This window comes from Notothenia rossii (genome assembly GCF_949606895.1).
Source record: "Notothenia rossii genome assembly, chromosome: 12".
Classification (NCBI taxonomy): domain Eukaryota; kingdom Metazoa; phylum Chordata; class Actinopteri; order Perciformes; family Nototheniidae; genus Notothenia; species Notothenia rossii.
In genome coordinates this window covers 17,042,881-17,070,472 of record NC_136911.1, presented here as the reverse complement: position 1 = coordinate 17,070,472, position 27,592 = coordinate 17,042,881, and the positions used below count along the sequence as shown (strand labels likewise).

Below are 27,592 nucleotides of genomic sequence, written 5' to 3'. Positions count from 1 at the left end.
ACAGACATTAAGCACAAACACATGTTGCCAGTGACACTCCACCACATTGTTTTCACGCGAACACCTTACAAATGGGGCTTAGTGCGTGTATCAACAGCTGGTCCTACATTAATCCACTCATCAGTTAAATTAAAGCTTACTCACTTGTAGAGTAAATGTCGAATCAGCCTACTGCAGCCTGCAAATCCAGATTGTGTAACCCAACCACAGCAGTCTGCACAGGACCACAGGTGTTCCTTCTCTGTAATAGCTGGGATAAAGTTGGCGTCCCAAGATGGACACTTCCAAAGTCCACATTTCTAGACAGGATACGTCACAATGGGCCAAGAAGTCTGGGTCCCTTTTCAATATCAGCTCAAAAAGAAAGAAAAGAAAGAAAGCAGCCCTTTTTTAGCTGAATTTTAGATCACACACACTTGTGTATGACTTACAGCCCTTGGTATTACATAATGCATCAAGACGCCTTCCAGAATTCAAGGGATCCTTTCTAACTCCAAGAAAGAGCAATTTTTTGGGGTAAAAACAATAGCATGGTTCTAATGAAACGTGGTTAAAAGCGGTAGTAGCATGGGCTAAGGCAGAACCCATGACATTTCAGAGCAGATCTGAATCAATAAATGAATTATTCTTCACTTAAGAAGACGGCATATACGGTTATCTGTGCAATAGGCAGAGATGATTGGAAATTCCTGCAGGATGAGAGTCTATTTCACTATTTATCACGTGACTGGGACGGGACAGAAAATAATTGAAGAAATCGACAGACCAATCAGATATACCACATTCTGCAGTTATTGACTATTATATTGCTCCAACACACACATTGTTTCTCAAATTAAATACACCAGCAGTTCTGCCCGCAAAAGTGGGAAGTTCAAATACACACACATTTGCATGTTTGTAAATGGAACCGGATTCATAAACGCTTTGTAAAAATGAATAGATAAATAAATACATAGTTGTAGATAGATAAATAGCTGAGTAAAACATCATAGAAACTGCACAGCGATGACTGCTTACATGTGAGCTGTAATACCATGTAATTATGTCACATTAGAGGAGTATGTCCTCACATTAATCACACATATCCTACTCTATTGCCATATCACTGTTTTGGTCAATCCAAGGATCCCGTGGCTAACTGATCTCCGAACATTTTATCCAATGGGCTTCTGTCTTTGATATGGGAATGAGATCATAACTCATTTCAGACCGTAAAATTAAAAAAGAACACCTCGTAAAAACTTTATATCTGAGCCTTAAGGGTCTTAAAGAATTAAAGCTTGCTCTCTGCATGGAAAAGGTGTGTTTATGCATTTATACAGTATGAGTATGAGAGTGAGTGAGTGAGTGTGTGTGTATGTGTGTGTGTGTGTGTGTGTGAGAGAACAAGTGAAATATGGCCATCTAGTGGTAGAACTGAAATATGGAGGACTATCTTTATCTGCAGCACTAGATGTATCGAGTGTATGGGATACAAATAAATGAAAACAAAGATGTTTACATACAAAAACAAATGTTCTCTATTAGTAAACAGTGTAAAGAGAAATGCTTGAAGCTAAACCACATTTATTTTGTCCTTATTGCTTTAAACAAGGGAGTCTACAGAAATCAACCACAGCTGAATGACAGATAAAAAACAAAGGACAGTACTGAAAACCAATGCATGCATCATCAAATTTAGACACATGTTCTTCACTCTGCATTTCATTATGTCAAACAGCCACAGTGATCCTTTCCTCATAATACACAGCTTTTAATTCCAAACAGCAAAGCCCAATAAAGTGGAGCCCTCACCGGAGCATGTGCTTGCAGTGTGACCCCTCTAAAGTCAACGACATTACAAGCTCAGCTGTGTCCCAGAATAAATATGATATAAAAGATTGATCGTGTCTGGCGGCGCAAACGGAGCTCTGCACAAAACTGTGGGGCCAGTACAGCTGAAATATTTCATCTAAATCCTGCAGCAGTCAGGACTGGTTCAGGATAGAGAGCGGGGGGGGGGAATCAACATCGAGGGGGGACGCTGGCAGGCGGCCACTGATCCCTTCAGTCTGGGGCTTTGAAGCAACACTGTACATTTTCAGTGAAGTTGTGCATGCATTGAAACCCCAGCACGGAGCAATTCATCATGAGACAATCATAATAAAGAGCTTTAGGTACGCATACTTCTGTCTCAATGTCTCTCACACACTCCTCTGTGATAAATCAGCCTGTAACTCACATATGGAAGCTGTGCTCTCCGGCGATGGCCCAGCCCACAGCACGGCATGAAGGGGACCAGGGCGGACGGGGAGCGGACGGCCGTCTCACAGACTCCCTGTCAGGCAGCGGCATCCGCTCAGCCTCGGTCCATGCCGGCACCCTTCACCCAGAGGGGTGTTGCGGACCACCCGAAAGACGCAGAGGAGATGACAAGGTCGGAGGTGTGAGCAAAGGACTGACGTATCCACACCAGCCCCCTACCGCTGTCGACCCACCCCCCACATGTGCGCCAAACCCCCCCCCCCCCAAAAAAAACTGAAAGTCTCAGGATAAAAAAAAGTCCTCCTTTCTCCTCCTCGTCATCCTCTACCCATATCCAGACTGTTGCAGTGAGGTGCAGTGTTTACCCCACCCCAAATTGTGTGCCGGCTCCAGCAGATCCTCTGGGCTGACAAATCCTCTGCAGTGCTGCTGCGCTGTGGCAGAGAGTGGTACAGTGGCAGGCTGGCACACAGGTTGAGCTGCTGGTGGATTAAGACACACACACACACACACACACACACACACACACACACACACACACACACACACACACACACACACACACACACACACACACACACACACACACACACACACACACACACACACACACACACACACACACACACACACACACACACACACACACACACACACACACACACACACACACACACACACACACACAAGTTCCTTCTCAGCACGGGAAGGAGGTGGAGTTCCTCCCAGTGTCCTTTATTGACCGCTGTCCCTTGCTTCCCAATGGAGGACGCCACCTCTTTATTCCCCGCCTCCTTTCATCCAGTCTGCTTTAAAAGATTCACACACACACAAACTCTGGCTTTCTTCTTGACTTATTGCCTCCCTTTTTTTTCTCCGGTTTTATTGCCTTTGCCTTATTTTTTCCCTCTGTGTCGTGCAGTACTCATTAGCACTGCGTTACTCTTCATATTTCCTCTGTTTTAAGGCTGAGACGGCTACTGATTGCCGAAGGGGCTGCGCTGTGCTTTCATATTACAGTGAGAAAGTGTGTGTGTGTGTTAGCAGCAGCTCAACTCCGCCTCTGGTCCTGTGGTGCAGAGGGAAGAAAGTTTGGTCTTGCAGAGTGTGAAAGCGGGTCTGGCGTGATTGATTCGTCCATTGTTCCCGTCACACACCTTCACTCCACCCGTGCCCTTCCCGCTGCGTGCAGGTGATTGAGTCCTGACTGACTGCTGCGTCGTAAATGCTGTGTCAGCTAAAAGACAAGTGCATAATTCTCTCTCACTGCCTCAGTGTCCAATGAAAAGCACATGTGGAGGGAAGCTGCAGAGGTGATATACACACATCACCACTGATTTTTATAAACTCATCTGGCAACAAGGGCACACAGCAAGAGGAGCGGGCTGAATTTAAATGTTTAACAACGCTCTTTAGCTTCGAGTGTCTTTCCTGCAATACCAGCAAATAAATAATACATTGAAGACAAGGATTTATCTGAATATTAAGATAAAAGCAGACATTCTCAAGTTAAATCGGGTTAGGTTTAGTGTACAAGCACTCCGCTGTGGTCTCATAATATCATATTTTATTGCAGCCTCAGTATGCTCCATCTTTATATTGTGCAGAGTCCAAATCTCTCATAACATAAATTAAAAGAAATACAGCTTGTCTCATCTACTGCAACACATATTCAATCACTGTTTCTCCTGAGTACGAGGTGCCACACAGTGATGGGAGTTGGCACTCGGAAAATAACATGATTTCTTCTCTCAGACAGAGCTACATCAAGATGAAGACAAACTCCACTATCTGCCTGACGGATCAGAAGAATTCACTAAGCAGGTGCTCCCGTTCTACCGCTCTACCACTGAGAGCCTATTAACATATTGAATCCCAGTGTGGTATGCCAGCTGCACTAAGGCCGACAGGACGAGGCTCCAGAGAGTTGTAAAAGCAGCACAGAGGATCATCGGCGGCCCTCTCCCCTCCCTGATGGACATTACACCTCCCACTGCCTCAGAAGAGCCACAAACATTGTTAAGGACAGCTCACACCCCGGCTTTCACCTGTTCAACCTGCTGCCCTCCGGCAGGCGCTACAGGTGTATCACATCCAGAACAAACAGACTCAAAGACAGCTTTTTCCCCAAGAGCCATCATTGCTCTTAACACCTGAAAGTCATACCTCCTAATCATCCTGCATGTGAAATAAATGTGATTCTGTACATATACATATATATTATTATAAATACATACCTACTATTATTATTTATTACATTATAGATTTGATTTGTATACCCCTGGAAATAATTACTGCACTTTATTTCTTATTCCTAAGTATGTATGCTGTGTGTATTTGTTGTCTTATGTTGTGATGTTTTTTGTTTTGATGGCACCATTGAAAGGGAGAAGCATTTATTTATCTCATTGTACATGTATAATGACATTATACGATTCTATTCTATTCTCCCCCAGCAACAAATAACTAGTTTTACTATTATTTTGCATCGATTACCCTTTGGGTTTAAATAAGTCAAAAGGCAGAATTATAGTATATTTCTTTGAATGTTAAAGTTCAAGTGTTAAAAAGTGTACAAAAGTGTTACAAACTGTTTTGTGGCTGCGCACAACGTGAGAAATGACCTGATGTCACTTGAGTCAATTTCAGTTGCAGCTGAATTTTAATACAGTTTAATGAAGTGAGTTTACCAGACTTCTGTAGCCTATCGTTCAAAAAAGTACAATTGAATTTAGTTCATACAAGTAAGAAATAGCTTGTGCTCTTTGCACATTTTTGGTAATAAAAGTATGCGCTTTCCTGCTGGGAATTAGATAGAAAGATTGAGACACTTATTATGAAGCTACATCCAGAGGCTGGCTAGCTTAGCATAACAGCTAGAAAAAGCTAATCTGAATTGTATCAAAATCAAATCAAATCCTACTACTAGCAACTGTAGAGCACTAACTAAAACGTTATATATGGTTTCTTCATGTGCAGATGGTGTGTATCAGCTCTGTGCTCATCAGTGATAGTATCAGTATAGTAGCAGTAAACATTTCTCCTGCTTTGGTCCGACAGACGCTCAGGCCAACATAAATCTGCCCCCGTCTTTCATCAACATTGAAGCCTCTCTATTCACTGCCAATAATTCACTGGCTGGCATGCGTCTGCGGTGATGGAAAGGCGTCATTGTAAACAGAGACATGTTCACCTCACGGTGAGAAGGAATTCTATCTATCAGGTAATCTGTCAGGGCCTGTCTCCCTTCAGGAAGTTATGATCACTGCTGCTGAAGCCATAAAAAACACTACAGGACATCATGTCCAAAACTTAATTTCTGCCTTTTTAATTCAAGTTCAATGCCATTACTGGATGCAAACACATTTTCTAAAACAACAACCCATCTCTCCTTGCCATCGTATCTGCTAGATCAAACCATAATTCAAAAGCAAAGTCATTCTGCATGCAACAGAGAAATGTCTCCATCACTACCGAGGAGACAATGTGAATATATCAAAGAGGCAGCAGACACCTGATGAGAGAGCAAACTTTAACGGCATGATAATGAGGTCATAAAATGCATCCATCTTACAGTATGATCAAATTAAATGTATGCACTTTTGAGAATAACTTCGGTTTACTTTCCCAATACACAGATTCTTGAAAATAAGAAAAGAATTAATTGATTGACAGACACAAATCAAAACTGTTCGGAAAATTGATTAATGTTTAAGGCAATTTCCAGCTACTCAAATGTGAGGATTTCTTATTTTTCTTCATCTTATGTGATAGTAAACTTTGGTTTTTGGGGCTGTATGCTACAAAAAATAAGCCATTTAAGAATGGCATTTTAACAACTAAACAAAAACTATTACCAGCAGCAATCATTTGCATTTTATGGCATGGCTTACAAACTCAAAATACTACTTAAAAAAGGTGATAGTTCTGACTTCATCCCTCATAGCATGAGCAGAGAGCATTGACCTTGACCACTTAGTGGGCATTGCATCGATACAGTGCCAAATTAATTTAGCCCAGGCTTTAAACAGCAGGGTGGTCAAGCGTGGGGGCTAAGAAACTTGGATTAAGGTCAGTGTGGATGCAAGGCATTCACTGCTGAAGGGTATTATAGCGAGAGATATTTGCATGCTTTTTAATAGGTTTCTTTAGTACTTTGGCACCTTCACTTTAAACCATTAACTAATTTAAATATCTGCATTCAATCAGTCGGCCACTAGATGGCAGTATTGTGCTTTTATGATGGCTGATTGAGCAGTGGTTACCACATTTTAACATTTCCACATTTACAGTATTTAACCCCCATGCAACATTACTGCAGTTAGTTGCCAGAAACCACATATGGCTGTCCAGAAATATTTTGGAAAACTATGATATAAGTTGCTCAAAGTTCAGAAAAAGGTCTGCATGGTTAATGTTAAACTTTCAGATTTCCAGTGGCAGCTTCTCCATACCACTGCAGTATGGCACTGATATCCGTTACTTAAAAAGTTGAGGGTTGCCAGATCTGATAAGTATCAGAGTACACTTTTTGCGTCAACCTCTTTTCTCCATTAAGAAGAGAAAAATAGTCTACAGGAAGATGAAAAGGAAAAAGGCCCGCAATCAGAGAGCAGACAGGCGTTCCTGCCCTGACTGGAAGCCTTCCATCATCACATACATTTTTCCAGCCTAAATGTACAGACAGAGAGGGTGAAGTGCAACAATGTGCTGTGAAAAAAGCTGCTGCAGTGGGAGACATCGACACACACTGTTATACAGAGATGGAGGTGTAGGTGGAGGCGATACAGTGCCTGGTGCAATCATTTACATAAACAGTGCAAGTGTGGGAAGAAGCATGGAGGTTAATTATGACATAATACAGTGCCTCATATGCAAATAACAGTTTGCGTTACTCATGTTTGCATTGTACATAAGGTTGTCTCATAAGGTTATAAGCCCCTAAAATCGCTTTTGGCAGGTGATGTTACAATCAATCCATTTTATAACCTGTCTGTTCTTATTCCGTTTGTTTTTCTTTGCTTCGAAGACTGCTGTCTCTAACTGCATGTCAAATCCAGCTCCAATAGCTCTGAGAGCCAGTTCCTCAGGCATTCGTTTAAAAGGAAGTTGTGGAACATTCATCAACAGCAATCTTACAGCCCATCAGAACAAAAATTATGCTTGCAGAGCCGGTGTCTTTTTTCAAACTCACTACTTAGGTCAACTTTGAAGACTTGCTTTGAAGCCGTTCTTCCCCTGAGTGTTTAATCCTGCTGCTTTGTTTCTCACTCTCTGCAAAGCACTTTGTTAACTATGCTTTTTAGACAAGTGCTATATAAAGAAAGTGTATTATTATTATTATTCTGAGTCATAGGGGATTTGTTTCCCAGGATGCAGTAGGCACAAAACTGATGCTGCCAGTCTACAGATGGACAATCAGTCCCATTTACACCTATGGGCAGAACAGTATCTTACAGTAGATAATCAGAATATACAGTCCTCAAGGCTGTTTCCCCCCGTTTCCAGTCTTTATGCTAAGCTAACCCACTAAAGGCCATAGCTTTACATTCAGACAAACATGAGAAAGACATCATCTTTTTATCCAACTCTTGCCAAGAAAGCCAATTAGCGTGTTTCTAAAAAAAAAAAAAAAGGGAAAACTATTCCTTTAACTACTTCCCCCTCCAACTGATACCAAAACATCTGTTTTCCCGCCTCCTGAGGAATGGTTTGACGTAGATGTCTGGACTGTAAAAGGAAATCTGTGCAGAGTGCTAAAACATGATCCTAATCTCAATACTATTTATTAGCAACTGTAGCCTCACACCGTGTGCATGAACAGATGGATGATGCACCACAAATCACTAAATGTTTGCGAGATGATTTCTTTGCTTACACTGCAGTCCACCCCCGCATAAATGAAAATAAACCATCCACCTGATGCTGACAAATCTATGACAGTTATGCCCTTCTTCCTTCTCAATGGAGTGCCAGGCTCCAGTTCGACGCTGACCTCGCTACTCCCACGGCTGAGCGGTCCAGTCTGGCCTGGACCTCCACCCTTCCCAGCCTCCTCCATACTCCCCCGGGCTTCAGGCTGCGACCTCAGGGAACATCTCTCATCATTTCTCTTTCAACCTACTCTCCGTCTGCCCTCTGCTCCTCTCGCTCTCTAGCAGCGCGAGTAATTCTCTATTTCAGAAGACGTTTTTATGCAGCCATTTCTATGACGCTCAGGGCAGCAGAGGATCGATTGCACGGTGACCTTGACCACTCTTGGCTGTTCTTAAGACGCCTACAGTAATGCTAGAAACATAGGGCATTAAAAACAACAGGTCAGACAGGTGGCAGAGCTAAAACAATATAGAACATCCAGTATGTCAAATATTCTTTAGAAAACAGCAGCTTTGACTGTGGTTGTTGAGGACAGAAATCATAAAACATAAAAACTAAAACATATGACAAATTGATGAAAGGATAGCTTCATACTTCCCCGGCATGGTGTTAGTTTAGAGATCTAAATATGACATCCTCATACTTCTGTGATAAGTGAAAATAATCACAGGCAACTATGATTGAGCACAATGGCGAGGGAAATAAGGTCCATTAAAAACCCGCTGGTATGATAACACAAATGAAAAACACTATTTACATTATTATCCAAACAGAAGAGAAGTTACTGGAAGGTCTGCTATTCCTGGGGCCCTCTTGCAGCAAATATCTAAAAATGGGATTTGTGCCTGGCATGCTAGGACCTCACTGACCCCGAAACACATTACTCCTTTCCTCCACACTCACCACATCCCTGTGCTGTCTTTTACTTTAATGGACTCTTATTTCTGTAGGATGTGGAGTTAAGTCGCATAAAAACGCTCACTCTCAGCCTAATGGAGTTTATCTGTGATGACTCAGAATGAAGGGGAACTCCTCATTTGGGGACAGGACTGTGGGAATGGGTACGAGCTCCCACGGGTGGTAGTAAAAATCAGGCGATTTCTCACCAAGCGGCTCCTGATGATGATAGCAACTCATTCAGAACTACTCCACAACCTTGAGAGGAAGCACACAGCAGGCTGGGAGGTGCTGTTTTTTTTTTTGCTCTGATCTCCTCCGGCTTCCCGTGCCAAAGACGATGCGAGCCTCCTCCAAAAAAGGCAGAAACATTTAGGCAGGGGCGCGCATCCTTAACCCGGCCCGTCCTGTCGCCTTGCAAGTCTGCTCAACAAATACCAGACACGTCAAGTGTGTACCTCACAGCGTCTGCTTTATAACAGGCCACTGTGTCACTGCTGAGGATGCAGCACAGAGAGAGGCCTCCACTTAACATACTGTACCCAGCAGTGTTTACAGAGGCCCTTCACTGCAATGCACATCTCATCCCTGATGGATGATGATGACTGGGGCAGGGCTCTTATGCCCGTCAGGGATAAACACAAACTCAGACACACACAAGGGTTGCATTCCTGAATGAAGCAACAGGAAATGTTATGACTCACAATGATATTCTTTCATGGTGCACAAAATAATCAGATACATCTTGAGATTCAGAAGCAACAGAAGGTATGCGGCCGGATTCAACCGGCAGTATACTCATAAGTCAGCGAGGTGTCACCAAGTTTAAAAAAAGCTAACTGCCATCCTTACCTGGCGGACAAGGCTGTTGGTGGTGGTGTCTGAGGAGGTGCTGCCATCTGAACCTTTAAATCGACCTTTTCTTCGACCTCCTTTGCTTTGAGACTACAGAGAACCAAAAGGGAAAGAGTGAAAGTGTTAAAGAACAGATACTGATCATTTATGTTTACCTTAATACAATACTTGCATTCACATGTACATGGAAATTGTTTGTAAAATGTCAAATAATAAGTTAATACTCAATAGAGAAGTTGCAACCAGATAATATTTGCTTGAAATATAAAATACAAAAATGTAGGCTTGTCAACTAACAATAAACGAATGGGCTACTATTGGATACTTTTTAAATGTTTTCAGCAGCTATGGTCCCAACAAATTGTTTTCATGGCATCTAGAATCTGACAATTTTTAAATCTTTAATACCAGTAAACCAAATAGCTTTGGGCTGTTGGCAGATAGACAAAACAAGACATTTTATTAAATCCACAGGCGGAACTATTTGATGGCCATTTTGTAGACCAAGCCGTTTATCAGTAGATAAAAATCTGTTAATGCAAACTGCTTCAGGCTCTCAGTGTACACATCAGCATGTGAGTGTTGTTTAAACAAAGGTTTGAAAGAAATGTGAAGCTATCTTTTTAGTGTGGACATAGTTGCTAGTTCAATTAGTTAAGTACAGCTTTCAGTGTTTTATTTGAAGTATAACATTATGACAGGGATCATAAAACAATGGTAATGATGTGGGTGGTCTCTTACTGTATATGCAAGCTGATATGATGAGGGGCTGGAAATGAAATGCACTCAGCTCAAGGGTTCATAAGGCATGTGTTGCTAGTAGCAACTGAAAAATAGGAATTCATTTTAAATCTGCCTTTTATTCCAGCCTGTTCCCCCGGGACATGTTAATCATGCAAATAAAAAGAGACGGTGAAATATTCTGACCGTTTCTCAAGAACCAGTCATTTAGAACTGGTTGACCTGCAAAAAAGGAGCCTGGAGGAACAGGAAGAGCTTTAAAAAGTAAATAAATGCCAATACAGGTTGAATAATGCTCTTTATACTGCAATAGAAAGATAGTGCAAAACTCAATATTTCAAATGTGTTACATGAGGCTTTCTGAAAATCCAGCAGATGTTTTCATTCATTTTCAACATTTACTACCATTTTGAAGTTCGGGTGCTTTTTTGTTTTATGTTTATAAGTTCTACATTTCCCATGGAAACATTTTACTCCACTCCATCCTTTACACAATTAGATTTTTAAGTCCATTTTTCTTTCAGTTATTGAAGGGTGATAGTTACGAATTTGAACCATCCAAGTGTACATTTTTTCAAATAAGCTTTACTAGCGCAGCTTAAATATAAAAAACCTGTCAGTAAATTGAAACATAGCTAAGCCTGATTGAAACAATATGACACTATGAAACACATACGTGTTTGTTTTAAACTTTGTTGTGTCATACAATTATTTCTCCTTGTAATGTGTGCATTCGAATAAAATGGTTATACAATGACAATATAGCAAACTAATATTAAAAATGAATATGTGTAGGTTAAAGATGACAACAGTTATTAGGCTTAAAAGACAAAAACAAATTCAAAGATAATAGCTTCGACGACAATTTTTAATTAAATAAATTACCGTTCAAAGTTCACGAGGTGACGTCCTCGCGACTCACACAGCGGTACGTGATCAAAGCTTAATTAAGCAGCGACCAATGGGCGCGAGGAATTGCACAGGTGAGCTAAAATTGACCTGTTAATTTCGGATGCTAAGCTAACTTCAAACAACTGCAACACGCTTTTAAGTGAAAATGACGGTGCCACTAAAATTAGCATGAACTTACTTGTAACATCGGATGTTCCAGCGAGTCCATGCGGTAGTCCAGAGGTGTTGCTGCTCTTGTTTTGGGAGTGTTGTTGACGACCATTACACCCTTTGAGAAAAGCAAACATTCAACAAAACCTCTCGGCTTGGACAGTGGCCCCAGCTATGTCCAATATTAAAGATAAACCGCATTTTAAAAATACTGAAATCACTAAGTAGAAAAGGAGGCGCAGCAGCAGGCACCGCCAATCTTCAAGTTTGATACAGGAGGGTGAAAGGAGGAGCCTGTGCGGAAGGGCTTTGAAAAGCACTTTTCCTCCAGTTCAGATGATGGTGATAATGATTTGAATTCTCGGATATTATAGCCTCCCTTCAGCATCACTGATCCTCCTCACCAGTGCCCTCCTACACTGGCTGCTCCATGCAACCTCATCCAACGCCAACACCTTCTCACAACACAAGGGATGGCAATGGATACATTCTTCCAAGCTGAAAATATGAATAACATGTACAATGGAGTCTCAAAAATGAAGAAACATAAAATAATAAAATAGACATATAGCTAGATAAGAGGACAACAAAGCTGAACCATAATACAAACATTGAACTATTTAGCTTGAAAAATAGGTCATACATGTAGCAGGTGAATATGTTTATACATAACTTACAGTATACATTGTGTGGGAATAACTATAAAATCACACTTTTGTACGACAAGCAGACTTTATTTTCCAAAATAATCTAAATTTCAATGATCCAGATCTCACAAAACACAGCATCTCTTCACATTAAAAAAAGCTGCAACCAAAACACATGGACATTTTTGCTTGATTAGGAAAGTTGAATGACTAATAACAACATAAGTAATTTTTTATTGATTTAAGTTGAATTTTTGCAGAGAACTTTCATGTCTCACCTGTGCAGGTGTTCAGATGGGTCCTCCACACAGGGAAAGGTACTGCAACCTATTAATGCTCTGTCATTCAGTCTAATAGGACAAACACGTCCTACCTGCTGTGATGCACAGTCCTGTATTCAGTAGTATATCTACTGAAATTAGACTATTCAAACCAAATACTACCGCTGAAGTAAAACCCCATCCTCAGAAAACTTTTAACTCTGAAGTTGTGTTATTTATTATCGCCCTCTAGTGGTTTCATGTGCGTTAGTATTTTAAAGGGTCACCACTGATTTCACCCATCAAAGCAATTGCCAGTTAGCCTATGGAAACAGTTGAGAAAAGTCTTCTGTGGCTCAGCAGGGAGCTTTCCAAAGTCAGAAAAGTAAACGCTATGATTACTGTGTACTGTAATCATGACACCTCGGCATGGGCTTAGAGGAAATCTTAGGAAGCTGGCGGCACAAACTGCGGGGAGTAGGAGAGATGTGTGTTTAGCAGGCACATATGGTCTAATGAAATATGCCTCAGGGTTGCATTATGGGACATGTAGGATCCAGTGTTTTTGGGATCGTAGTCTTAAAATCAGGATGTCTCAGCCTCTACTGCGATTTTTACTTTTCAAATATAATTGTGTATTTGCAACAGCTTCATAGATGAACATGCATAAATCCACTTTCATGCATTCACACAACCCCACAATTATTGACCTCCATGCCAAATTACAGACTCCTTGGGCTTTGTTGAGCCTCCATTTTTAAGATTGCTGCTTCCCATAATTATTTTACATTCAAGTTTAATACTTTGTAGGTCATGATTGCAAATACTGAAACACCACCAGTAACTATGTTGATCCCAGGGGATATTGTGTGAAAACAATAACAGGTGCAAAGGAGGATTTTCAGTCAGATCCCTTCTTATCAAAGAGAAAACATTTTTATACTTCCTTTTTCTGTCTCTCTCTCTCTCAGCGTTTCCAATGTTCTGCTGCCCTGACGACCCCACAGCTGACCTCTGCTTCTGACAGCTCTCTGATGAGCAAGTGAGGATATTCAGCGCTCACACCAACACGGCCCAGATAAAAAGCCCTTCCTTCCTCCATCCTGGCAGCAGTTGCCTTGAAAAAACGCACACCTGCCAAAAAATGCCTCTTTGGTGCATGAAAAGCAGATTCACATTTCCTGGAAATGCCAATGGGGCTGGCATTTCCAAAATAACAGCAGAAATGCTAGAATAAGAGAAAAAGCAGTGGGCTTCCTGCTATTGTCTGAACATTTCTCGGGAAGTCACAATAAATGGTGTCAGCTTTTTCTAAATGATCTCTAACACTGTCAACACAACTGACTTTGCACTTTGATAGCGAGCTCGCTTTGGCAAATCAACATAATTCAAATTGTGCAATGAAACTAATCCCCAACAAAAATAAAGCGACAGCTGTTTGTTCAGATTTGACAGGAAATGCTGTTGAGAGCACCAGAATTTAATCACAGCGAGCTGATTAAAAGCAGGAAAATCTTCTAGTAAGCCCACTCCTTCTACCAATATCACAAATCCAATTCGATGCACAAATAAGTTGATTTACTGTGTTTCATTTATCTCATTGCACTGATGAATCCCTCTCTTCCTCCACCTCCTCCTCCTGCAGGCCCCCCCACTCTGGCCGGTGAAGAGCGTGTGCTCTGTGTGGGCCGCATCGCTCCAGAGCTTCTGTCTTGAACAGCGAGCGTTAGTCATCCATGTTGGTGGATGAAGGGAACAAGTAGCTCAGGTGGGTGGAAGTGCCCTTATATCGGATCATAGAGAGGCCTCAAAAACAAAGGAACAATGCCTCTGAGATGAGAAGCTACAAGAGAGCAACATTTCTCTAAGCAGGGCTTCAAAAATAAATGCATTTTACTGCAGCTCATTCCTAACAAAGATAATATAAGAGTTCTCATTTAGCCATCATCTGTAATAATGTAGAGCCTCTAGGATGCAAAATGACACATTCTCTACTTGTATTAGGACACAAGTGCTCATAAATCCCCAATAAGTAGATACTTTGTATGTTGCTTGTGTTTAATCAAATGATTTGATTCTATGAGGCATCGTAGATATTTTACACACAACCGATATGCACAATGGTACCTGAATTTGAGAAATAAGGTCATAATTCAAGTTGTTACTATTTACCGTCTGTGACATACAAAAATAAATCAAGTATAAAAAAAAAAGAGAATTCATACAGCTAACATTTACCATCCAGTGCTGCGACTAAAATATTCTGAAATACTCACTTGACTTGAATACATTTCCAAAAACACTAGAACGTAAGTTAGCATTTGTTTTGGCTCGACCCTGTGTGAAGAGATATACATGGCGACTCCTGTACACTGCTTTTAGAATTTGAGTTTGTGTTCAAAAAGAGCGAGGAGCAGAAGGCAGGCCCACCCCATCAGCAGGCCGAGGTTCTGAAGCAGAAACAGGAGGAACGGTCTGTCTGTCTTCACCCGATTCATCTCTGGAAGCTGGAAGAAAGACAGAAATGAGGTAATACACAATTATTTATTAAGAAATGATTGGTTAGAAAGAGGATTGTTTGCCTACAACTACAACTCTTAAGGGTTAAAGTAAAGGCTGGCATTACTTTAGATTGTTGTTATTGTCATGGTAGTCCGTATCTTAATAAACTTAATTGGCACAGACCTCTGCTAAGGCCAATGCTGAATTTAAAGGGGCCCTATGATGGACATTTTCAGTTTCACCTATTCAATGCTTATATTTTCACGATTAATTGCACTTATTGTAGGTCGTATCGGATAAAAGCGTGAACTAAATAAAATGTAATGTAATGAATTTAAATGAGGTTTAAGAACAAATGTGGAATATTGATGTGACAAAGATGTGTCGATTTTTTTGTGTTGCTCAGAGGGATTCCAGTTCTTGCGTAACAGGAGCAAAGGAAAGGGATCAGTTCAATCAGGAAATGTGTGCCAACATTTTTTCCAATTGTTCTGACTTGAGTGGTTGTTCAATGGAGTATTTCCAGTCAAAAAAATATATTTTTCAGCTCACTCCTACACCACATGAATGCAGCACAAAGGACCTATTTCACAATCAAAATGAAATATAATGCGTGTAGTCACCTGGTTGTGAATCAGTGCTCTAGTTGAGCAGCTAGGGAACATTATAGATCTACAGTGCAGTGGTGTAGCTCACTTATAGGTTCTAAATAGGCTGATGGCACAGAGGAATAAACCTTATCAGGATCAATTCATTGTTGGTTTTAGTCATTTTACGTACTTATGCCACAATAAAGCTCCTTTACCATTTCCACAAGTGACAAATAGAGGAAAATCCCAGCAGTAACAGCGAAGATCCACTGCTGCACTTCAAAATCGGAGGAAACGAACAGTCCGATGTAGAGGCCCATGAAGGCCGTCAGAGCGCTGAGAAAGTTCATGAGCACAGCAGTCTTCACCGAGAGTCCGGAGCTCAGCAACACAGCAAAGTCCCCTTTGGAGACAGAGCAGGAAAGATAAGTCACAGTGTTCCCTGGCATCAGCCCTAACAAAAGAGGGGTTTGCAAAGTGAGTACCCGTGACCTCTCACCCATCTCGTGCGGGATCTCGTGGCACAGGATGGCCACGGTGGTCGCCATGCCGGTCTCAGCTGAAGAAGAGAAGGCTGCCCCGACAACAAGGCCATCTGCAAAGTTATGAAGGCTGTCTCCCACGATTATCATCACGGCCAGCAGAGGAACCCCCTGTCCTGGGAACACAAAAGGGAGTCTGTGTCATTACAGCTCATCCTCAGACCGTGACAATGGCTCGGTTATGCCAGGCGACTAATTACTAAGTGCATCAGATTTGGCTCATTTAGAGAAACGCACTCTGATGTGAAGGGCTCCTTGTGTTAACGTGTTCCGGAGATACTTCTGAACACTCCAAGTCCTCCACCGGCCCCTGCAGAATACAGAGAAGTAATCGTACAAATTAAATGAAGGAAGATGGATTTTACAAATTTGCAAAAACAGGATATATTTATGTAACAAAATGGTTGGAAAGTGGGTTCTTTATCATGCGAGTGGCTGTGTCTGAAACATTCTAGTTCAAGCGTGTATTGCACACATCATGAAGTGCTTTCTGAATGATTCAATACTTCTCATTCTCCAACATCCTACATACTGTTCCTTCACTGCCTCCCACACCACGCTCCATTGCCGGTTATATAAAAGCAACACAGGACAATTGATTTAAATGAAGTATAGCCGGTTTTTAAAATGTAAACATGGATTTATTCTGTCCTCCATTTTTTTTTTTTGATGCATTAGTGGCAGCCATTTCACATCCATTTTATCGGATTTTGTGCTGTATACTGTATGTGTGCTGTTAGGATCGTGATGTAATTGAAGGGTTTTTTCAACAGTGCCCTCTAGCAGAACTCCACTGTTTAGAACAAGTGCTTCAGTTCTGTCTTGATGCTTGGTTGGAGGAGTAGTGTGGGAGTAGAGTATCATCAGGGCGAATGGAAATATATTGACTTCATAACTACACAGTGGCACAGCACAGTAAACACAATATTTAACCAATGCTTTAACTCCGCTACCATAACTGATTCTTGTTTTTTAGGAGAGAATGTCATGTTATTGTGAACAGTGACAATATATTATAATAGAACAATGGAATGATCTCGTGTTCAGGAGGAAACATATACACATAGAGGATTACAAAGGAATGTTATTAAAGCTAAAAGATTACTAACTATCACGCAAAAAACTAATAATAATAATATTAAGTTGTTTTAAATGTTTTAATAATTTTAATATTATTGCTTTCAACTGACCTAATACAGTGTTAAAATAAAAATAAATACTCTCCTTTAGCCACTTGCAGCAGTAATATTTAGCTGTTTAACTTCAAGGAACTGCTGTGTCATGTTCCCTGCATCTTTTCCAACCAAATAAATAACAGGGATGATGACGGGAAACAGGTTCTTCCTGCCAAGTAAAATAATAAAAAAACAAAGCAGTTCAGTGTGGTGACTCACCAGCTGTATGGTGGAGATGGATTTGCCCCTCTGGGATTGGCCGTTGTAGTTGAGCTCTAAGGGAAGGTCACTATGACCCTGTGGACAAAAGAAAGTCATGAGACCACCGTTTCTCGACAATCAGCTCTGCAAAAGTTCAGACTCGCCACAAACTTGCTTGTTCATGGAAAACTGTAAAACTTCCACCTCTGGATAGATAAAGAAAATCAACATCGCCTTGCCTTTCACCCCCCATGGTTTGAGTATCTGTTTTATTACCAAGATAAAAGCTGCAAAACTTACATGGCCATGAGAAGGAACCAAAAAGGAAAGGATTCTTTCAATGAGGAAAAAGCCATAAATCCCAGCAATAATTCCCAGAATCCTCCACAGATAGTCCTTCCCTTCTGCATAGTGTTCGTCGTCGTGGCTGTGAGTGTCATCATGGAGGCCAAGGATCTCCAGAGGAGACGGAGAGGAAACCATTAGACATTTACTCCTCAGTCAACAGGGTTTCTATACGCTCATGGCACTTGACTCTGTGTCCTATACCTGTGGTATGAGGTGCAGGAGTGCGTCTCCTGAGAGGGTCCCCACTGCCAGCCCCACAAACAGCTGCAGGATCAGGGTGTAGGTCTCCTGGCAGGAGTTGAAGAAGATCAGGCAGATACCAAACATGGAGCCCAGCGTGATGAGCAGGACGGCCGCCGTGCTGTAGCCATACTCTGCAGGGAGGAGACCGTTTAGAAACATGTTTCCGTTTCTCATTATTAAGGTTGTACTTTTTTAATGATCATAGCCTCGCCTCTGACTAAGGGACATCCCACAGGCCATAAGACTGTTAAACACCTGAACTTTTGAAAGAACATCCATAACATTCATCCGTTTACAACTTATATATATCAATATTCCAATTACTTGTATAGACTATTCTGCAAAATGTCTATTATATTCCATTTTATTTTATTTACTTTCACTATTACCTGTTTTATTGTGTTGCACTGTTGGAGGAGCCTGTGACCTAAGAATGTTATTGTCATAACTACACTGTAGCTATGTACAAATGACAATATAAGCCTTGAACCTCATACAATGGTTACATGTTTTATATTTCACTTTTATCTGGATGAACCCACCTGTTATGCAGAACACATCCAATATAGTACAAATCTTAAGACACAAAAGTAGGATCAGCAAATACAAACAATTCTGGAAGAAAGTAAAGACAATTATGAATATATGTTTATATTAAACGTAAAATGTAAGAACTGGATTTCTAATTCTCATGGTTATTTTTTTCATTCCATATATTTTATTATCAAGATCCTTCATATTTGAATTGTTATAATATTTAATTAATGTACAGTTCTTCTTTTGAAATTTGTTTAATAGTTACTGTAGGTACATGAGGGAAAAGGCCTTACTCTCGAGAGCAGTGGGAGGAGATCCTTTTCTTGTTTGCTCTGCAGACTCGCAGGCATTGCCTAGCAACTGCTGAATAATGGCCGGGCACATTTGCCTGAAGTGATCCTTGGAAATTGGCAAATGAGGATCCAGAGCAAAAATATCCACCAGCTGATTGGCGGAAAAACATACCTGATTACATTCAAAGGAAGAGAGAATTTTGTGGATGAGTAGGAGGCACTTCAAATCAAGGCTGACTGCATGCAGATCACAGCTTGTTTTTCTGTACAGGAATCACTCTTTTTAACTACAATAAAACATTAACCTCACCTTTGCCCAGTCTTTGCTTATTTCTCCAGTTTCATGGTTACAGCCATCCCCTTTATGTGAGCTCCACCTCTTCCTGTTGTGGGAGTTCGTCCCTGCTTCCTGTCCAACTCCCAGCTGATACAGCAACTCCTTTAAATCTAAGACAGAAAGCCCTGCGTCATGATACTGTACATTAATCCAAATAAATCAGTGTATATTTGGGACAAAATACTACTTTATGCAAATGGGATAAATAAAATATAGATCTTAAAGGTCACCTATTGTGCACAATCCACTTGTTCATGTCTTTTATAAATAAACATGTGTTCCCTCTGTGCAAAGAGATTCTGAAAGTTTCAGGAAAAAATATTCTCTCTCTTTTTGTCCTGATCCATTTACTGTATATAAAAACCTGTCTGAAAATGAACTGATCAGATTTTGGCTACTTTATGATGTCATAACGATTTTTTTGGATTGTGTAACCTTTAGCCAAACACTTCAGAAACATGTTTTGTATATATATATGAAATAGGGCTGTCAATTTAACGCGTTAATAACGCGTTAACGCAACATTTTTTAACACCACTAATTATTTTAACGCGATTAACGCATGTGTATTTTTTTCCCTCGGCCGCCCCGTAGTTTCAGAGCACATCAAGTTTAAAATACCATCTACAAGCTTATGCTGACAGCCCCGCCCCTGCCGCCCACTTGTGGCAGACCACACTTCCACGCTCAGCAGCAGGCACCGACTGGCTATTGGGACAACACACTCTCACTCCATAATCGTCCAGGAGCGATGTTTGGTCAGGGTCCCGTGGCGTGCAGTTGTGACGCTCCTAGGCTCCTTCAGCTTCATAAAGGGACGCAAATAGCTTTCAACTGATTGCAATGTATTCCCATCTGCGGCGGGATTTGACGCTCATGGAAGCACGGCATTCGTTTGTGACGGCTGCCCTTAAAAGGCAATGTGAGCGTCCATTCCCATTGGATAACGGAGAATTGTACACCCGGAAGTAAGTATTCCCCTTACTGTCGATTGATTTTACAGTGATATCTGCACTACTCATCGACTAAAAAACACCAGATTATCCTTGTTAATTACACAACATTGATTGGTTTAAATTGTGTGCAATGCTTTTGTATTTTTCCCCTTTGATTCGGAGAAACAAATATTTTTTCGGAGTAAAGGATGGCACAAGACACTACCCAGAATCCCCAGCTATCGTTTAGGACTACACCTTGTGCTTTGTTTGACAAACCCCGTTTTTTTTCACCATTCATTCCAATGGCTGGCGTCTATGTCACGTGATCTTCAAATTTCTCCCTGTGTCAGTACCATATGTGTTCGGCCTACCATATGTGTTCGGGGTCCGTCGCTTACGAATGATGTCACGCATTGTGATTGGCTGGTGATGGTGATCTTCGTTTTGTTCCCTGTTTTTTTTTCAAATTGAATTTATTGAAAACTCCAAAATCAACGTAAGAGCTTGTGCCTCTTCGGGGGGTGCTAACACTTAACCATACACGTTATTGTTAACTTTCTCCATCTTTATATGTAGATATAACTTTTCTCCGTTTTTTCACGTTGTTTCCAAAGCAACAACAACTTCCTGTCAACAGCGCTAACTCTCCTTCAAAATAAAAGCTTGTCAAGCGAAGCCAAATTACACTTAAGACATATACAACTGCAACGAAAGTAACAAACACAATGCGATATCCTTTTCAATTTCCGTGAATGCCGTGAATACACCGAAATCCGAGAGTTGAAGCGGTTTGCTGCTGATTACTATGCCACCCCCCCCGCGGGCCGAATATTCGGACAAAGTAAAGAATGAAGTGTATGTTTAAATGTTAGCACCCCCCGAAGAGGCTCAAGCTCTTACGTTGAGTCTGAGTTGAGAATTTGGCCGTGTAAAATGTCCTCTTGGGTTGCCGTACAGCCAATGCGTGACGTCATTAGTAAACGATGGACCCCGAACACATATGGTAGGCCGAACACATATGGTACCTACACCTGCAGAAGAAAAAAAACATGGCCAAACTTCGTTTTATTCTCGGTGGAAAATGCCTATTTTAAAGTTAGTTTGGCCATTAAAATGCGTTTTGATGTCATTTGATGCGAGAAATATGAGTTGTTATTTCAGATTTTGTGTGCAGTGGATGTACATGATCTTTAGTTTGCTAGTTATTACGAAGATTACTTCAGGAAATTGCGTCCATAGTACGTTTTCATTGTTACCAAGGTGGTTGCTAGGGACGCTGCTATCGATATTATTTCTGTTATGTTGTGTAACTGTTTAATGGTGTTATCTTTATTGCTTCCCCCTTCCCCGTCAATAGTGTTGGTCCACAGTGCAAACGTATTAGTTTAACAAAATCCGCGTCTAAAGATACGTTATTTTCCCCTGTGCAATTCCAGTCTCACATCTCACATCACATCGTCATTAACAAATAGACCGAAAACCTTTTAAAAAATTAAAATAATACTTTATTCCGAGTGTGCTTGCTTTTCTCTTTGAAAGTCATCACATAACGGCAGTGTAATACACGGTTCGGCTGCATTAAATATTACATATCTGCCGTAGTTCTGTATTTATAGAGCCCTGATGAGAAGACTTCTAGACAAACATGAGGAACTGCCGCCAACACTGAAAACGTGACGTGGATCATATATATATATCAGCAATTAAACAACATCTTACATTTTTTTTCACACAATACGTCTCTTCGCAGGATCAACACTAATTCGGCTGACCATAAAGGTGCACAGCTGATAGAAAGGGACACCTGGTGGTTAAAGCATGTTATTGAATTTCATTATTTTTATTATTAGATATTAATAGGATCCCTATAAAGTATATTCATTACTCGTTATTCTCTACTAATAGTTAATTAAAGACTGTATATAATGACTATTTTGCACATCCCTTCAAGATTTTAAGATGTTCTAAGATTTATTCACAAACGATGTAGTTATGCAATGAATGAAAAACTTGGGTCGCAGGTTCCTCAATAGTGCATTACAAGACATCTATCAATATTTGTGCATACCTCCAGCAATGTTAACTATGTTGAGGCACTTATTTTAACTGATATTATACATAATATTATACTCTTATAGGATGTATATAGATATTTAATCTCCGGCCTTGTCAGGTATTGAACAATCAATAAATAAAGAACACAGAATTATTCAATATAAAACACAGAATTTGTGTGATTATACTAAATGATTTACAAATAAACACCACTGCATATTTACAACTGTTACACATGCTGATGTAATGCAAATGTTTCCAACTTGGGATCAATAAAGTATATCTTATCTTAAGATGATCGATGGCTACTGCCATATTTGCAAAATTTGTCTCTGAACCTTGACAAGTGCATGTTTTAGGCTTATCAATTAATGTAATGTAATGTAATGTTATCAATTAACAACAGGAGGGGTCACAAACATAAGACCAGCTGTTAAATAAAGCTCTTCTGACCTTAGCTGGCATGTGGGTATATATATTAATGCTGCCCATTATGGGCACAAGCAATTTTCACCCATTTATTAATTATAAATTAGTTTTAAATTTGAGTGTTTCCTAAGCCCTTAACCTCCAGGGATGTACACAGTATACTGGCAACTTCTTATTATGGGAAATACGAAAACGTCTTTTAACAACTCCCAGGAGAGACGTGCCATAGATAGAGAACATATTGCGAAACACAATATCGATAGCAGCGTCCCTAGCAACAAGTAACAAGTAGTTAATAATAATAAAAGACATTAAGAAAAAGTCATTTTAAACAGTCATTAAAAAGCAACACAATCTACCTGCATTGCATTACTCTAAACGTGTAATAACGTGCTTTAACCAGTAGGTGGTTTGGGTTAAAAAGCTGTCAAGTTTACAGTGTTAACAAAATAAAATATACTACTGTTTCTGGTTTAGTTTACGACGGATATATTTAGTTATTGTTTTGATATTTGTAACACAAAAGCGATGGAAAAAACCCACAGCAACACAGAAAATATGGTCTTAACATGACCCAGCGGTCTAGTAGTTAATAAAAAATTATAATATCAAAACAAAATATTACAACTTACTTTATTGTGAAATTCAAACTGAACGGTCAATGAATAGTTTCCGGTCTATTCTGAGCCCGATCTCTGTAGATAAATAAAAATAAAGAACTACGACAGGTGTGTAATATATTTAATGCAGCCTAACCATTTATTACAATGCATTTATTACAATGCATTCATGTGATGACTTTCAAAGAGTAAAGCAAGCACTGCTGAATAAAGTATGATTTGTATCTCTTACGAAACTTTTTTTTTCATATGGAATGCAGTTGGAGGTCAACCAATCACAGAGCTTGAGAACTAATCACGGGGTTTGTCAGAGCACATGGTCTAGTCGTAAACGATAGCTGGGGATTCTGGGTAGTGTAGTGTCTTCTATCATCCTTTACTCCGAAAAAATATTTGTTTCTCCGAATCGAAGGGGAAAAATACAAAAGCATTGCACACAATTTAAACCAATCAATGTTGTGTAATTAACAAGGATAATCTGGTGTTTTTTAGTCGATGAGTAGTGCAGATATCACTGTAAAATCAATCGACAGTAAGGGGAATACTTACTTCCGGGTGTACAATTCTTCGTTATCCAATGGGAATGGACGCTGACATTGCCTTTAAGGGCAGCCGACACAAACGAATGCCGTGCTTCCATGAGCGTCAAATCCCGCCGCAGATGGGAATACATTGCAATCAGTTGAAAGCTATTTGCGTCCCTTTATGAAGCTGAAGGAGCCTAGGAGCGTCACAACTGCACGCCACGGGACCCTGACCAAACGTCGCTCCTGGACGATTCTGGAGTGAGAGTGTGTTGATTGGGAGGACCGGGAGGGTGTGTGTATGTGTGGCGCGAGAGACCTTACGTGTATTGTGGTTGTTGTTAGCATCTGGTGCTAGCTAACGGATATAAGGAGCTGTTTAACTGAAAACAGAGGAGCGACATTTCGCCACAAATGCGCCGAGCACTTGACTTTATGCAGGTAGCCAGACAGTGGGACATTGTACGAAAAGTCAGCACACTCAGCACGGATAGTGCGCGCAACATGATTGCAGCGTCCAGGCAGCTCCTGTTCGAGCATATGCCTTGAGTTGCACATAGCTCCAACGATCACTCACTCACTCACTCACTCACAATTTGTATTGTATGATAGAGGTTCCAGGTTGAATTGAGGCGATATTTGTAATGTTCAGAGGTTGTTGTGTTTAATATTCATGAGAATATTTGTCATTGTTCAAATGATAATAAACATTAGCATAAAGCATATTTGTCCACTCATATTGATAAGAGTATTACAAACTTGAAAAATATTCCTCTAAGGTACATTTAGAACAGATCAAAAATGTGCGATTAATCTCGATTAAATATTTTAATCGACTGACAGCCCTAATATGAAACCTATAATATACTGATGAAAAACAGTATAATAGGGGACCTTTAAGAAAAGCTCTCAAAACAATGAACAGCATTCTGGGTTGAACCTCCCATTTGGTGCCGGTATGTGTATTCATTAAGAGCATGGAAAAGGATCTGACTCAATCTTTAGAAGCTATCTCAGATACAAAATCTTTCAGGGGGGTTGATTGCTCTTTCATGCATGATGCCTCATTGCTTCTTTTTATGAAAAAGACTGAATACATTCAGTGAAAGCGACAGGAAGTTCCTTAAAATAAAGAGAAAGACCTTTCACTTCCTGCTCAGCAACAAACAGAAGACAGATACAGTTAGCGAGTAGCTGAGGAACATAGTGGAGCATATAGCAGCTGGTAGAGAGATGGCGGAGACCAAATACAGAGCTAAAAGTCTCAGCACTTTGGTATCTGGGGTAGCTATATTTAGTAAAACGTCTCTGAATAACCAACTTTATACTTCCTGCTCAGCAACAAACAGCGGACACATAGCGAGTAGCTGGTGAACATGGTGGAAGGTTAGTAGAGACTAAAAACAGAGCCAAAAGAGTGTTGAATGTTGGCCTTAAATTGCTAGGAGGTTTTGTCCATGTAACCGTAATCAGGAAGGGATCTCCGTTAAATGTGTGTATAAAACAACTGTGCTCTTGAACTCACCTATAATCTGCAGGTTACTTGTTCGATTTAGGGATTGAAAGATGTAGTCTGTAAAGAAAGCCGGAGACGGGAGGTTCCAAAGTCTGAAACAGTGGCCCTGCAGGATGTGGCTGATGATGGCTGTAGACAGTCTGGGGACAGATGACACTTCAGCATCTTCATGTACGCCAACATCTTCAAGGAGGCCAGCGGCATCGATACACTGTGGAACCAAAAAGGGGAAATCAACATCTGGTGGTCAAGACAGAAAATACATCTTAGATTTCAAATCCTTACTTGCAAATCAGATGAGTGGTCTTGATGAGATGGGTCATAGTGCTGGTTGATGAGCTGCAGAATACTTTCTGTTTCTCTGGATGATAGGAAGCGATTGTCCTCACCCGGATGTAGATTGGTGAGAGCCAAAAGATAGAATTGAAAGTTCTCAAATGAGGAAGAGGAGGATGAGGAAAGGGAGGCGGCATTTGACACGCACAGGTCTTGCAAGTTTATTATGTAGTACAGCAGGACGGTGGAGATCCGTTGGTAGTCTCCCTCAGTGAGGTAAGCCTTCCCATCATCCTCTAGCACAGAGAGCGCTACATCTGGTGACAGGCACTGCAACAAGAGGGAGAAAGAAGGACATTTAAGGAAGAAATCTTGCAAGTATTGGCTGATAAACGAAGTCTTAGAAGAAAGGTCTGCTTGATAAAAAGGCCTATTTTCTCCTTGCATGCGCCTTACTCTATGCTTTCTGCAGAATTGGCAGCCAAATTAAAACCCACGCACAAAAACAAAAAAGGTTAGGAGAGTGGGCGAAGCACTATGATTTGTAGACCTCTCAGCAAGCAGTGAACAAAGTTTCTGTCTTCATTTTAAATCTCACTCTCAAGGCTTCACAGACACAAAATCCCTTTGGTCCGTGTGAAGTACCTCTAACTCCACTCTTTGGACTTTGTTTTGTCGAACTGCTAGAGAAAGCCACTCAGCATGAATGCCTCTCTGAGGTCAAGGACTTAAGCCTCCACATACACTCACATTCCAGCCATAACAAACATGTTTCTTGGAATAAGCAGGAAGGGGATAGATACTGAGTAACTGTGGGTGTAAAAGTTAAGGCAGGTGAAGGCCTTACCTTGCTGCAGACATCCTGAGAGGAGCCAATCCGCTCAGCACAGTGCACCTCCTGGAGGAGCTTCGCGATCAGGATTCCAATGTGGTTCTTCTGGAGCTGTGGCTCTTCGTCGACACCCAGGGGCAGATCCAAGGCCCTGAGAGTGTCATGCAGGTGTTTCTGCCCTCGCACGTCCAGAAGACAAAGAAGCAGCAGCAAACCACTACTCCTGAGGTGCATGTTCCTACCAAGGACTCCCAGGACTGGCTTTGAGCTTGAGAAGATGATTGAAACAAAGAAGTGAGAAATTGGAATCAAGAAAAGAAGAGTTTGCAAGAGGCGTTAATAATAGGCCCGCACGATCCGGTGGAGTACAGAAATGTTGGTGGGCACCTTTCAGCTGAACCAGCCCAACAGTGGCGATCGGTCAGCCAAAGCCTGGGCCCCTCAGTCCACAACAAAAGGATTAGTGCAGGCAAGTGAGAAAGCACAGGGGGCATGGAGGGGGAGACGGAAGAGAAAATAATTAGTGTAGAGGAAAACTATGGAGTAGGGAAAAAGCAGTAAATAACGAATAGAACGCTTTTTTAAATCTTTCAGTTTTCATGGTGGTAATATACATTCTTCAAGAGAAAGACAGGAGCTGTTATAAGTGACTGCACCCCCCCCCTCCTGATTTAAGCACTGGTAACATCCAAATCAATGAGTTTTTATCCTCTGAGATCTCTGAGTCATCAAAGATCAAAGAACCAGAGCAAAACATGCCAAGCTTTTTAACGTTCCAGCATCCTCCCACACCGTACGCCCTGCAGGTCAAAGCGACCGAGCAGAGGACTGAAGCTACAGTAATACCTGAGATGAGATAGATGGAGAGAAAAATAAAAGCTTACCGGATGAATCGTTCTCCCCTCTGCTCCTCTCAGCGGATGCAACTCGGTTTGTTTTCCTCCTCCGGTGCGATAAACACTAAGGCTTGTTTGGGGAGAATTCTTGGGCATTGCTGCTGCTGCTAAGTAGGATTATCTGCGACAGAGGGCTGGTTTCCATGGAGAAC

At 41.0% G+C, this 27,592-nt stretch overlaps 2 protein-coding genes across 6 annotated transcripts in view; both read right to left on the bottom strand.

Moving 5' to 3' along the window:
• cacnb2a (calcium channel, voltage-dependent, beta 2a) overlaps positions 1 to 12,039 on the bottom strand; it is a 54,022-nt gene extending 41,983 nt beyond the window's left edge. Inside the window, exons 1-2 of one of the 2 annotated variants that reach the window (XM_079661890.1) lie at positions 11,708 to 12,039; positions 9,874 to 9,966 (exon numbers count right to left, since the gene is read on the bottom strand). In XM_079661890.1, coding sequence (XP_079518016.1) covers positions 9,874 to 9,966; positions 11,708 to 11,791 — 177 coding nt within the window. In that variant the 5' untranslated portion in view covers positions 11,792 to 12,039. Of the gene's footprint in view, positions 1 to 2,224; positions 2,384 to 9,873; positions 9,967 to 11,707 lie in introns of those variants that run through there. The other variant, XM_079661892.1, reaches the window with a different exon arrangement.
• A 470-nt stretch (positions 12,040 to 12,509) lies between these two features.
• LOC307026671 (zinc transporter ZIP12-like) lies at positions 12,510 to 27,571 on the bottom strand. Of its 4 annotated transcripts, XM_079662250.1 has the most exons (14): positions 27,429 to 27,571; positions 26,932 to 26,976; positions 26,560 to 26,812; positions 25,722 to 26,042; positions 25,446 to 25,647; positions 19,328 to 19,464; positions 19,018 to 19,189; positions 18,146 to 18,318; positions 17,897 to 18,052; positions 17,615 to 17,692; positions 16,458 to 16,530; positions 16,178 to 16,336; positions 15,894 to 16,081; positions 12,510 to 15,093 (listed from the first exon to the last, which is right to left on the bottom strand). In XM_079662250.1, the coding sequence occupies exons 3-14, from the start codon at positions 26,776 to 26,778 to the stop codon at positions 14,965 to 14,967; spliced, it is 2,007 nt and encodes a 668-aa protein (XP_079518376.1). In that variant the 5' UTR covers positions 26,779 to 26,812; positions 26,932 to 26,976; positions 27,429 to 27,571; the 3' UTR covers positions 12,510 to 14,964. The 4 variants fall into 4 exon arrangements, with proteins under 4 accessions (XP_079518376.1, XP_079518375.1, XP_079518377.1 ...); XM_079662249.1 differs by having other exon boundaries at positions 26,932 to 27,571; XM_079662251.1 differs by lacking the exon at positions 26,932 to 26,976.
• Between the last annotated feature and the right edge of the window lie 21 nt (positions 27,572 to 27,592).